Here is a 14,188-nt window from a genome sequence, read left to right on the forward strand (position 1 = left end):
GGATGGGGGAATCAACATTATTTGCAAATTTGCTGATGACACAAAATTGCAAGTTGTGAGGAAGAAGGGGGCTTCAAGCAAACTGGGAGAGGTTAAGTGAATGGGCAAGAATATGCCAAATGGAATACAACACAAAGACAAGGGTAAAGTTACTTACTTCGATAGAGAAACAAAAGAATATTTCTTAAATGACAAGAGGTTGGGAAATACAGGTGTCCAAAGAAACCTAGGTTTCTGTGGTCATGAGTTGCTAAAAGGGAGGATGCAACTACAGCAAGCAATTAAGGCAGCAAATGGAATGATGGTGCTCATTGTAAGTGAATAGAGTCCTTGGTGCAGTGGTAGTATCCCTAACTCAGGGTCAGAAGGCCCAGGATCAAATCCTACCTGCTACAGATATATATCACAACTAACCTGAACTGGTTGATTCTCAACTAATTGTTTTTTTTATCCCAAGGGGATATGAAAACAGGAGACATCTTGCTGCAATTGAATAGAATCTTGGTGAGACAACATCTGGAGTAATGTGTACAGGTTGGCATTCTTATTTCAGGAAGGATATGACCATTAGGGCAAGCACAATGGGAGATGACCAGATTAATCATTGAGATGGGGTATTGTCTTTTGACGAGAGATTGAGGAAACTGCATCGGCATTCTCTACAGTTTAAAAAAGACAAGCGGTAATTCTATTGAAACTGACAACATTTTCACAGGATGAAAGTAGACAATGTTCCCCCTGCCTGGTGAGTTTACAAACAGGGATATAGTCTCAGGATAAAAGGTGGTCATTTAAAATTCATATGAGGAGGCATTTTTTCACTTCGATGGTAGTGAATCTTCGGAAATTTCCATTACAAAGGTTTGTGGAAGCTTAATCATTGAGCAGATTCAAGACAGAAACTGAGAGATTTGTTTGGCAAACAATGACATTAAGAGATATGGAGATGTGCAGGGACGTGATGTTAAGGTAGATAACCAGCCCATGATCTAACTGAATGGATGAGCAGGCTCTATGGGCTGAATGGCCCACTCCTGTTTCTATGTTTCTCAGCCAACTTCACCAGACTACCCATGATCCCTAAGTTGCTCACCACAGCCAAACCCATCAGACAATTTCTCAGTCAATACCCTGACCACTGATCACGGTAGCTCAGTGCTCAGTACTGCTGCCTCACAGTGCCAAAGGACCTGGGTTCGATTATAGCCACAGGTGACTGTGTATGTGGAGTTTGCACATTCTCCCTGTGTCTGTGTGGGTTTCCTCCCACAGTCCAAAGATGTGCAGGTTAGGTGAATTGGCCATGCTAAATTGCCCGCAGTGTCCAGGGATGTGGAGGTTAGGTGCATTAGTCAGGGGAAATGTAAAGTAATAGGGTAGGGGAATGGATCTGGGTGGGGCACTCTTCGGAGGGATGGTGTGGACTTGTTGCGCCAACTGTAGGGATTTTATGAATTCTATGATCCTCAAATCCAAGGCTCCCACTAATACTCTCAGCCACCAGTAAATATCAATGCTCCTCAAAACCAAACACCACATGACACAGTCAATTCACACCATACCAGGACTGCTTTTGTTCACAGCTAAACCCCACCAGAGCTATTCAAATATCACCTCTCTCGTCGCTCAGCTGGTCCTTCCCCAAAAAGAGTGATTGGTTCTCCAAGTGCTCGTAGGCAGGCCTTCACTTCTGCGTCATCTGTTGAAACATTAATCTGCCGTGCTCGTTTTCTGCGTTCGAACTCTGCCAGCACCTCTGCTTGCCTCTCACTGACGTGGTCTTCGACCTCATAGAACTCATCTGCAGAAGAGAGGATTGGAATTACACACAACACTGACCACTGCCTACTCACCCTCCCTACTCTAACTCTGATCAATGCAAACAGTTGTGTTAGTTTAGAAAGAACTCATTCACCTCAAACCTGGTCCTGTTGGCATTTATACTCCTCATGTGCAGAATTCCTCATCCTATATGCCCCGCCTAATCCAATGTTTCTTTATCAGCCTTCCTTTTTGATTACATTCAACTCATTCTTAAATGCTGAGCTGACCTCTGCTTCAATCCGGTATTACATTCGACATGCTCTCAATCTCTGTGAAAAAACATTTATCGCAGTCCTAATTTTGTGTTTATCCCCTCTTGTTCTACATTTCTCAATCATTGGAAGAAGCTTGTTTTCACCTACTAAGTCCCATTCTATCAGAATTTTCAATATTCGTTTTAAATAAGACCCTGATCTGCTGATTTCCAACCAAGCCAACCCTATTTCTTGTGAAATCTTTTCTGAGGAAATCTACGCTATGCCCTCACTATTATTCCCATATCCTTCTATTGCTGAAGTCATAAATAGCATAGAGCTCTTTGCAATTTTACGAGGATTTTACATATTCAATAACACGACTTAAAAGTTTGTATTTCTTCATAAAATCTAGCACCCCATTGGCTATTTACACCACTATCCAATGGAAACGGTTTTTTGAAAAGAAATCTTTTGAATCTGGATACCAAATGCCTCTGCTCTTCCACATTTGTTTTTTTTCTCACTGAGTTGGAAGCATGCTCACCTGTGAATCAGGTCGATGGTTTCAGTCCTACTTTAAAGGCTAAGCTGACTTTGCAGCACAATAGCAACAATGTTGTACTGTCACTGTAATGTGGCGTAGGTGTTAAACTGAAGTCCTCATTTGCTTCAAATGGATGAAAAAAATCCTACAATCCTATTTAAGAAGAGTTGGCTGTTAATTGTATATTAATTATGTTTAGTTGAATGAAAGCCATGATGTGGGGGTGCCAGTGTTGTACTGGGGTGGGCAAGATATGAAGTTATGACACTAGGTTATATGCCACCAGGTTTATTTAAAATCAGAAGCTTTCAGAGCACTGCTCCTTCGTCAGGTGAAGGGACTGACGAAGGAGAAGCTCTCCAAAAGCTTGTGATTTTTAAAATTAACTTCAGACATACAAATAATCCACCAGTTAACAACTCAAAAACTAGAAATTTAAACTCATAACAAATAATATTAAAAATATATACAAAGATCCCACAGTTTACATCACACTATGTTTATATTCTATGCTGCTCTTCCATGGGGTTTTCATACATTCTTTGAAGGTGTCCATGCATTCAATATGGATAAAGTTAAATATTTATTCTTCTCAAATGAACATCACAGGGAACATTCAAAACACACCTGGACAAATACACGAATAGGAAGGGAATAGAAGGTTATGATTCTGTAAGCGTAGAGTGTTTTTGTACAGAAGGGCCGGAGGGCCTATGCCTGTGCTGCATTTTTCTTTGCTCTTTAAATAAACCTATTGCACTATAACCTGTTGTTTTTTATTCTGACAGCTGGGTGAGGGTGGTGGGCATTTACTGAAGAATGCTTTTAAATGTGTAAGTTTGTAGGTTAATGCTGATACAATTCTTAAAGGTTGGTTCCAGTTCTACTTTTCACTAACTGGTTTTCTGTATTATAACATGGTAGCAGAGAACAGTTGCTTAAAGGTGAAAGGAGGGATCTAAGAAAAAGATGGAAACTAAAAGCCGAGTAGAAAATGGGGAAAAAAAGTGTCAACTGTGAGGAAACAACTGTAAATTTGCAGAGTATGATTACACCCTCCAATGTTCCAGCACATGAATCAAATGGATATGTGTGCATGGGTTTACACCCTTGCTAAGGGATAAACAAGGTATGATAAAGGTTTTATTTAAGAGTTATACAGTAGCGCCTCGACATAAGAACAACCCCGTTCACGAACAAATCGGTTTACAAACAGAATTGTACATAAAATTTTGCCTCAAGGTACGATCGCAGAAAGCCTGTGTGCGACCACGTAGTTTCATTGTTCTGCTTTGCTATGCGCTTGTCGAACGCAAAAGCTCTCGGGCCCCGCGTGATCTCATTCAGTTCGTCTCTGGCGCGTGCACTGTGAACAGCGTTCGTTGCTACTTCCAAGCATTCTTACACTCTGCGAACCGGGTCCTGGAATGGATTAAGTTCGTAAGTCGAGGCGCAACTGTATTAGTTCTTATAGAACAGTAGTCAAGGAGAGGAATAGGAATAGACGGTATGGGAATGTATTTAATTGGGGTAGGGGGAATTACAATGCCATCAGGCAGGAACTGTGGAGAATAAATTGAGAGCAGACATTCTCAGAGAAATGCACAACAGAAATGTGGAGACTGTTTTGGGTGCACTTGCTGCGAGTGCTGGATAGGTTTGTCCCACTGAGGCACAGTGAAAGAACCTTGGGTGACAAGGGATGTGAATATCTAGTCAAGAAGAAGAAAGCTTACTTAAGGTTGAGGAAGCAAGGATCAGACAGGGCTCTAGACAGTTACAGGGTAGCCAGGAAGGAACTGATGAATGGACTTAGGAGAGCTAGAAGGGGGCATGAAAAGGAGGATTAAGGGAAATCTACACTTAGGTGAGGAACAAGAGGATGGTCAGAATGAGGGTAGAGCTGATCAGTGGTAGTGGAGGGAACTTGTGCCTGGAGTGGGAGGTGGTAGGGGAAGTCTTTAATGAATACTTTGCTTCAGTATTCATTAGTGAGAGGGACCTTGTCATATGTGAGACAGTGTGAAACAGGCAGATATGCTCGAACAGGTTGACGTTAAGAAGGAAGATGTGCTAGAAATTTTGAAAAATAGGATAGATAAGTCCCCTGGGCCATGCGCAATATACCCAAGGTTACTATGGGAAGCAAGGAAAGAGATTGCTGAGCCTTTGGCGATGATCTTTGCGTCCTCACTGTTCACTGGAGTAGTCCAGATGATTGGGAGATGGCAAATGTTATTCCCTTGTTCAAGAAAGGGAATAGGGATAACCCTGGGAATTACAGACCAGTCAGTCTTATGTTGGTGGTGTGCAAATTATTGGAGAGGATTTTGAAAGACAGGATTTATGATTATTTGGAAAAGCATAGCTTGATTAGAGATAGTCAGCATGACTTGTGAGGGGCAGGTCATGCTTCACAAGGTTTATTGAATTCTTTGAGGATGTGACAAAACACATTCATGTGTTGTGGTGTATATGGATTTTAGCAAGGCATTTGATAAGATTCCCCGTGGTAGGCTCATTCAGAAAGCAAGAGGTATGGGATACAGGGAAATTTGGCTGTCTGGATATAGAACTGAAGGCCGAGAGAGGTTGTAGATGGAAAGTATTCAGCCTAGAGCTTGGTGACCAGTGGCATTCCACAGGATCTGTTCTGGGACCTCTGACTTGAATAAAGAAGTGGAAGGATAGGTTAGTAACTTTGTCAATGACACAAAGGTTGGCAGAGTTGTGGGTAGTGTGGATGGCTGTTGTAGGTTGCAATGGGACATTGATAGGATGCACAGCTGGGCTGACAAATAGCAGATGGAGTTCAAATGGCAAAGTGTGAAATGATTTATTTTGGAAGTTTGAACTTGAATTCAGATTACAGGTTAAAGACAGGATTCTTGGCAGTGTGTAGGAACAGAGGGATCTTGGGGCCCACATCTGTAGATCCCTCATAGTTGCAACCCAAGTTGATAGGATGTTAAGGAGGCATATGGTGTTTTAGTTTTCATTAACTGGGGACTGAGTTTAAGAGCTGTGAGATTATGCTGCAGCTCTATAAAGCACTGGTTAGACCACACTTGAAATATTGTATTCAGTTCCGGTCGCCTCATTAAAAGGAAGGATGTGGAAACTTTAGAGATGGTACAGCTGAGACTTACCAGGATGCTGCCTGGAATGGAGGGCTTGTCTTATGAAGAAAGGTTGAGAGAGCTAGGGCTTTTCTCATTGGAGCAAAGAAGGATGAGAGGTGACTTGATAGAGGTGTACAAGATGATGACAGGCTTAGCTAGAGTGGATGACCAGAGACTTTTATTTTCCCCAGGATGGAAACGTCTTTCATGAGGGGGCTTAATTTTAAGGTGATTGCAGGAAGGTTTAGGGGAGATGTCAGAGGTAGGCTCTTTACTCAGAGTAGTTTGTGCACAGAATGTACTGCCAGCAGTGGTAGCACAGTCAGATACATAAGCAATTCTTGGATAGGCACATGGATGATAGTAAAATGAAGGATACGTAGGTTAATTTGATCTTAGCGTATGATAAAAGATCAGCACTACAAGGGCCGAAGGACTTGTACAATGCTGTATTGTTTTATATTCTATGAATCTACTGAACATTAAGAAGGAACGGTCAGATTTTGAAGAAAATCAGATAGTCATTGCATGGAAATAAAGAACATGGACTGATGATTGGTTAAAATCAGTTTCAGGATTGCTGGGTCAGTACATTGATAGCTAAAGAAGCCTTACAGATTCTCTTGCAGCTGGAAAACTATCCCTTAAAACCTTTTCAGAGCTTTTTGCCCACGAGTGCAGTCAATTCAGATACAAGCTATATTCCGGTATCGTGATTTTTTTTACAGGGATATCTTTCTGATATTCCACAAAAAGGGCAGCATATACAGTGGGAAAAACATGGAAACTACATAAATGCATGATGGCCTGAATGATGCCTTTAAGATGTGGTAGCATTCAATGCAAACTGTTTTCATGAATATAGGTTGTGTTCAATTAAATTTAGATGCTATAGGGGTTTTGTTGCTATCGTTAATAAAGCTCTTGAGCAGCTTTGTGATGCATGTTGATTTCTTACTGAGGAATGAGAAATACAATTAAGATTATGATTGAGTTTACATTTGGGAGACAGGCTTGTTGGGCTTTCATCTAGATTGTACTGTGAAGATCTAAAGGAGAAAGTGAGGACTGCAGATGCTGGAGATCAGAGTTGAGAGTGCGTCACTTGGAAAGCACAGCAAATCTGACAGCATCCAAGGGGCATGAGAATTGACACTTCGGGCATAAAGATTCCTGATGTAGGGAATATGCCTGAAACATCAATTCTCCTGCTCCTTGGATGCTGCCTGACCTGCTCTGATTTCCCAGCAACACACGCTCGACTGTGACTATCTAAAGTCAAGATTTGTCCATTAAGGAATATCTTTTGCTGGGAATTAAAACTTTTAAATTTAAGATAAATGAAACATTTGTTTTGAGAAGAGTGTAAATAAACTGAAAAGTAAATGTAAATCAGGCAGCCTGGGAATCACTCTGACCTATGCAGAGAATCTACCAGAGGGTGTAAAAGAACTGGAACCAGGAGTAGAGGACTATCAGAAACCAAGCAGGTTTTCCGATTTGCAATCATTAAGCAAGAGCGCAGTGAGGCCCATTTTTGAGCTGGGAGTACACATTCAGGTGGTGTTGAAGGAAAACTGAAGGACTTAACTAGCCAAAGCTACCCCATGTGGAAAAGTGCCCAGGTATGTCCTATACACAAAAGGCAGCACAAACTGAACTTGATCAAATACCACACCATCAGTCTACTCTCAGTGAAGTTATGGAAGATACCATCAACAGTGCCATCAAGCAGCATCTGCTTAGCAATAATCTGCACAGTGATTCCCAATTTGGGTTCTGCTCCTGACCTCATTACATCTGTGGTTCAAACATGGACAAAATAGCTAAATCCCAGGGATTAGGTGAGAGTGACAGCCCTTGACATCAAGACCACATTTGACAGATTGCAACATCAAGGAACCCTATCAATGAGTATCATGGGGAAAACTCTCTGCTGGTTGGAGCTATATCTGGCATATAGGAAGGTGGCTCTGGTTGTTCAAAGTCAGCCATCTCAATTCGAGGACATCTCTGCAGGAATTGCTCAGGATAGTGTCCCAGATCCAAACATCTTCAGCTGCCTTATCAATAACCTTCCCTCAATCAGAAGGTCAGAGGTGGGAATGTTCATTGATAATTGCACAATGTTTAGCGCTATTGTCAGATATTGAAGCAGTTCATGTTCAAATGTAACAGGACCTGGACAATATCCAGATTTGGGTTGAAAAACAGGAAGTAACATTCACACCACACAAGTTCCAGGCAATGGCCATCTCAAATCATTGCTTCTTCACATTCAATGGCATTACTATCACTGAATACTACCAACAGTCTTAGGGGAGGGGTGGGGCGGGGTGAAGAGAGAGAAGTTAACAGGTCTATCCATATAAACATGACAACTACAAGAACAGGTTAAGGCTAGGACCAAATAACTCACCTTCTGACTCCCCAAAGCCTGATTACTATCTACAAGGCACAAATCAGTGGTTTGATAGAATACTCCCCATTTGCCTGGATGTGTATAGCTGCACCATCCATGACAAAGCAGCCTGCTTAACTGGCACTGCATCCACAAACAGCCATTTCCTCCACCACTGACACCCAGTAGCAGGATACCATCCACAAAATGAACTGCAGTAACAGGGCAGCACAGTGACTCAGTGGTTAGCACTGCTGCCTCTCAGTACCAGGGACCCAGGTTCAATTCCAGCCTCGGGTGACTGTCTGTGTGCTTGTTAGGTGAATTGGTTATGCTAAATTTCCCATAGTGGCCAGGGTTATGTAGGTTAGGTGCATTAGTCAGGGGTAAATGTACAGTAATAGAGTAGGGGAATGGGAATGGGGAGGGTTACTCCTTAGAGGGTTGGTATGGACTTGCTGAGCCAAATGGCCTGTTTCCACACTGTAAGGATTCTATGATGATTCAATGAATTCATCAAGGATCTTTAGACAGCATCTTCCAAATCCATCTTCTTCTGGAAGGACAAGGGCAGCAACTACATGGGGATACTACCACGTGGAAGATTCCCTTCAAACCACTCACAAACCCGACTTGGAAAATATATTACCCTGTATCAGTATTCTTGGGTCAAAATCCTGGAATTCCCTCTCCCTAATGTCTTTGGGGGTTGACAGCACATGGAGTGTAGGGGTTCAAGAAGGCAGCTCACCGCCATCTTCTCAGGGGCAATTAGGATAGGCAATAAATGCTGGCCCAGTCAGCAATCCCATATCCAATAAACAGATTTAAAAAATGTTGGTGGAAGAACCCCAAGAAATCTTTTACCTTGGAGAATGGTGGAAAACAGAGAATCAAAGTTAATTCTTGACAACTGCAGCACTTCTAGTTTTTGTCCCACAAAACTAAAGATTCTCAAAATCCTATAAATTAAAGAACTTAAAGATCTTGAATCTTACAATACAGTAGCAGTCCATAAATTTGTCTTTAGGTCACCCCTGTCCTGAAGGTGTTTCCTAACACATCTGAACAGGATGATTAAATTAAAAGAGTAAGATATTAAGAAGCAAGAGGTGTCAAGACTGTCCTATCATCGCTGATCCGCCTCAACTCCTTTTTGTGTCATCCCCATACTGCCCTCAACTCCTTGGTTTTTCAAACATCTATCTAGCTGCTCTTTGAAAACAGTTTAGCCATTTTTGATAACTAGAATCAGTCTAATGAATCTCTTTTGAATTGCAATCAAAGCCAATATATCCTTTCTTAAATACAGGAACCAAACTTCTTGCCAAAGTGCAAAATCTCTCACTTTCTTACACTGAACTCCATCTGTCAACTTTTTACCCATTCACTATATCTATATCCATTTGCAGATTCCAATGTCCTCATCACAACATTCCCTCCCACCTATTACATGTTAAAATATTACCACCTAAGTGCTTCCCTATAAAGACAGAATACAGTATTTATGAAATACCATGTTCAATTTATAATGATCATTTCGTTCAACTTGTACAGTAGTAGTTCTTGCCTAAGTCCTGATATCTTGAAGTATAAGTTTAAGTTATTAATTAGGAGCTAAAATTTCTTGACTTTCCTTACCTGTACTGAAATTTAAGCAATTGTTGAATATATTAAGCAAATTAGTCTTGGATAACATTATCTCCTATCTCAGATGTTACTTCCAGAACCTGTTATCTCTTCTCAACCATCAGAAAGTGCTAGCATTATACCTAAAGATGAGACAGAACACCACAATGCTTGTTTGGTCAGTTGAGTTAGTTGGGGCCTGAGACTTGACCAGATGCTACATTTGACATGTTGTAGTCAGGGCCTATGATAGAACATCCTGAAGTTGAGAATGTTTCAAGGGGAAATAAAACATTTTAAAAATTAAATCAGGCGAAATGCATACCAAAGTTCACGTTCTCCATTCATGGGTGACCCAAAACACGTGAAACTAGTCATTTTGGGGAGGCGCTAGCCTAGTGGTATTATTGCTAGACTGTTAATCCTGAGACCCAGAAAGGATTCTGGGGATCCAGGTTCAAATCCCACCATGGCAGATGGAGGAATTTGCATTCAATAAGTATCTGAAAGAAAGAGTTTAATGATGACCATGAATGCATTGTCAATTGTCAGGAAAATCCCATCTGGTTCACTCATGTTCTTTATGGAAGGAAACTGCCATCCTTACCTGGTCTGGCCGACATGGGACTCACAGCAATGCGGTTGACTCTTAAATGCCCTCTGAGCAATTAGGAATGGGCAATAAATGCTTCCTAACCAGTGTCACCCTCAATGTCAATGAATAAAGAGAAACAAAAATGTAGCGATGCTAATTTTTCTGGTGGGCATTCCAGAGCATATGATTTCTTAATATTTCTGAGGGGCAGGAATAGAAAAACATTGTTTTTCTGCTTGTGGGGCTCGGAAGTTGAAAAGAATTGTTAAAAGGGCTGTTGGATGAGTTGCTCATTTTAAATAAAAGATGGATACATTTTTGTTAAGCAAAGATATTAAAGGGAATGGGCCAAAGGCAGGTATACGGAGTTAGGTAACACAGATCAGCCATGATCTCTCAGGATGAGAAATAAGCTCAAGGAGCTGATTGGCCTAGTCCTGTTCTTATGTTTGTAAAAGTACACTGGCTGCTTAAACACTGGTTCGTGTGGAGGCTGTGGAAATGGAATTCTCTTTGTGAAATAATTTAAGGAGACTCTGTACATTGGGCCTACTGAAAATGGTACATCCAGAAAGTGTAGACAATGCTTCACAATGGGATACAAAATGTGAGAGAGAGGTTATGAACTGACTTTGCTGGCTTGAAACAGATGCTGGAGGGAAGAAAATAGATTTCTAAACAAATGGGTAGATGCAAATCATCAACCATTTCAGAAAAAGAAAAGCATGTGCAAAGAAATTGTGAAGAACCTCAGAGTAAAGGAGGTTTTGAAATGCAAAGTTTTGCAGAGTACTTTTTGATTTCGGCCATGTGTGGGATAAAGGATTAGTACTGTCAAAACATGTCATCATATAAGCAACTTCACACTGGTAAGAGATCTATTAAACATTGCTTTGAACAGCCAGAATATTTTCAATTCACTTTCTTTTGAACATCTGTTAATTGTACATTCATTACTTGCCAGTATTTGGCTTTAACTGAGACTTCCCTGTATCCCCCACTAAAGGATCCAATTTAAACTGTGGTTCTTGGGGGAGGACATCTTTGTGTGCAAGTTTAAATTTAATTGCTCAGAAATGTCTGCTTGGGTTTCCTTTAGCTGCTCTGGTTTCCTCCCACAATCCAAAAGTATGCAGGTTGGGTGAACTGGCCATACTAAATTTGCCAATAGTGTTCAGGGATGTGTAGGTTAGTTGCATTAGTTAGAGGTAAATGTACAGTAATTGGGTTGGGAATGGGTCTGGGTGGTTTACTCTTTGGAGGGTCGGATTAGAGATTAGGCCAAATGGCCTGTTTCCATACTGCTGGGATTCTATGATTGCATCAAGCTCTAATCTTCATCAACTACCTTTGTGGAATACCAACAGAACCTGTTATCTCCTCTCAATCACTAGAAAGTGCTGGCATTGTACCTAAAGATGAGACAGAACAGCACAATACATATTTGGTCTCTACTGTATCCAGAACATCATTTAAATTTCTGTGCACAAACTTCTTCATTAAAATTGTTACCATTTCCAAAAGTGTTTCAAACGTTAAAGACTTTGTTACTTTTGCATCTAAAATACTGCCCAAAATCATCTAAAACTGTTATTTATTACTATCGTTCCCAGCTATCTTTCTAAAATTCTCAGCAATCTTTCAGCAGCTCCACATTTTCTGACTCAATTAGATGGAGTAACTATCCAATTATACAGGTAAAAGAAACTGAAGCATCATCACTTACTGCTGGATACATTAATATGTCCAGCTTCTATCCCAGCTTTCACAGCATCTTTCCCCAGGTATCCTCCATCTCCTTTGGAAATCCTTTCTTTCTCCTTCTCTTCAAGGCTTCCATAGTAAATCCGAGATTTCTTAGGCAACGGAGCATCATCATCATCAGACATTCTTGTAATATGAAGCAGGAAACTGAAGATGTGGAAAATGCACAATATTAACAAACCACTTTAATCAGAGAAAGGCAGACTGTTGACTCTCGCTCTAATCTGTGTCTGTGTGTACATGCATCTGCATACTTAAATTCAGATGTTGCCCAAAGGAATTCTGTTCTTTTGATGCCTTGGGAAATAAATTGGAACAGGAAGAACTGAATGAGAGTTGATTTCTAGCCCAGGAGCAGATACAAATATTTGGATCTTCAGAGAAACAAGCAGGAAACCAGGAGAATCAAAGACAACAGAATCTCCCCAAATCAAAACCAATGCACATTGGAATAATTGAGCTAGAAACTTGATAAGATTGTTATTTTGTCTAAGTACCAAGAAAATTGGAATGAAGATTGTTTATTGGAATTGAGGTACAAATCAGCCATAACTTGTCTGAATAGGTTGATTAAAAGTATCTAAATGCATACTAAGTGTAATAAGACTCAAAGGGGGGAATAAAGGGCAGCACGGTGGTTAGCACCGCTACCTCACAGCGCCAGAGACCCGGGTTCAATTCCCACCTCAGGCAACTAGCTGTGTGGAGCTTGCACATTCTCTCCGTGTCAGCATGGGTTTCGTCCGGGTGCTCCGGTTTCCTGTCACAGTCCAAAAATGTGGAGGTTAGGTGAATTGACCATGCGAAATTGCCTGTAGTGTTAGGTAAAGGTGTAAACGTAGGGGAATGGGTCTGGATGGGTTGCTCTTCGGAGGGTCGGTGTGGACTTGTTGGGCCGAAGGGCCTGTTTACACAGTAAGTAATCTAATCTATCTTATTCTTAACTATCTTCTTACAAAAGATTAGCTTGTCAATATATTATAGATATATGGGATGGGTTTTAGATGTTATTTGATTATTGAAATTATTTCAAAATTTACCAATTATACCAAACTTGGAAAGAGGACTAATGATACCACTATTACCAACTCCACAGGCTGGCACAGCAGCTCAATGGTTAGCACTGCTGCCTCACAGCACCAGGATCCCAAGTTTAATTCCAACCTTGGGCAACTGCGTGTGGAGTTTGCACATTCTCCCATTGTCTGTGTTGGTTCCCTCTGGGTGCTCTGGCTTCCTCCCACAGCCCAAAGATAGGTTAGGTGGATTGGCTATGCAAAATTGCCCAAAGAGTCCAGGGATGTACAGGCTAGGTGATGAGCCATGCGTAATGTAGGGTTACAGGAATCAGGTAGGGATGCTCAGTGTGGACTCCATGGGCCAAATGCTTCCACAGTGTAGGGAGTGTATGATTGCAACTGCCTGTCAGACCACATTGGCTGAGAGATTGGGATTTAACAAATCATTCATTTTGGACGCAAACAATGTATACTTAATTTCCCAGTCCTAAAGAGCGTGCAGACAGAGAACAACATGCAAACTTTGAAGGTTGCAGGGTGCACAGAGCGCGATTAACAAAGCACATGGGAGTCATGAGCTTCAAAAATAGAAATGTTGATGGAAAAAGCAGGGGAATTTACGCCGAACCTTAATAAAGCTCTGGACCACAACTAGAGCATCGTGTGGTTTCTGATCCAGCACAGCCTTCTCCCCAACTCCCCCCCCCCCATACATTGGGGCTCAATGACGGCCTCTGGCACAAGCTTTCTCCACACTGACCAACTTCACCATCAAACAACGCCTGCAAGCCTCAGGCCCGGCTAAGGAAAGGAAGACGACGGCGATAGTCAAGGCCTAGCTTTAGACGATCCTTTCTCTCTCTTTCTCTTCCCCCCACCCCGGGGCTGACGCTTCCAACCCAAGCCGACCCCGCAAGGCCCTTACCAGCTCCTACACCATCGTCAGGCTGACGCCAACTGCGTCCGGGTCAAAGGCTTAGGGCGCGCCGCGTTGGTTGCCGGGAGTTGCAGTTCTTCATCTCGAGACGACACTGCCCATCGTACAGCGCGCACGGCTTGCTGGGAGTTGTAGTCGTTTCCCCCCTCTCCGAAA

General features: G+C 41.7%; 1 protein-coding gene across 4 annotated transcripts in view; it reads right to left on the reverse strand.

Moving 5' to 3' along the window:
• The window catches only part of prpf4 (pre-mRNA splicing tri-snRNP complex factor PRPF4), a 44,970-nt gene extending 30,832 nt beyond the window's left edge, over positions 1-14,138 (reverse strand). The window contains exons 1-3 of one of the 4 annotated variants that reach the window (XM_072566355.1): positions 14,021-14,138; positions 12,039-12,223; positions 1,615-1,801 (exon numbers count right to left, since the gene is read on the reverse strand). In XM_072566355.1, the coding sequence (XP_072422456.1) occupies positions 1,615-1,801; positions 12,039-12,201 (350 nt within the window). In that variant the 5' untranslated portion in view covers positions 12,202-12,223; positions 14,021-14,138. Of the gene's footprint in view, positions 1-1,614; positions 1,802-12,038; positions 12,224-12,761; positions 12,912-13,723; positions 13,947-14,020 lie in introns of those variants that run through there. The other 3 variants (XM_072566357.1, XM_072566356.1, XM_072566358.1) reach the window with 3 other exon arrangements.
• Positions 14,139-14,188: the final 50 nt, after the last annotated feature.

This window comes from Chiloscyllium punctatum, chromosome 49, assembly GCF_047496795.1.
Source record: "Chiloscyllium punctatum isolate Juve2018m chromosome 49, sChiPun1.3, whole genome shotgun sequence".
NCBI lineage: Eukaryota > Metazoa > Chordata > Chondrichthyes > Orectolobiformes > Hemiscylliidae > Chiloscyllium > Chiloscyllium punctatum.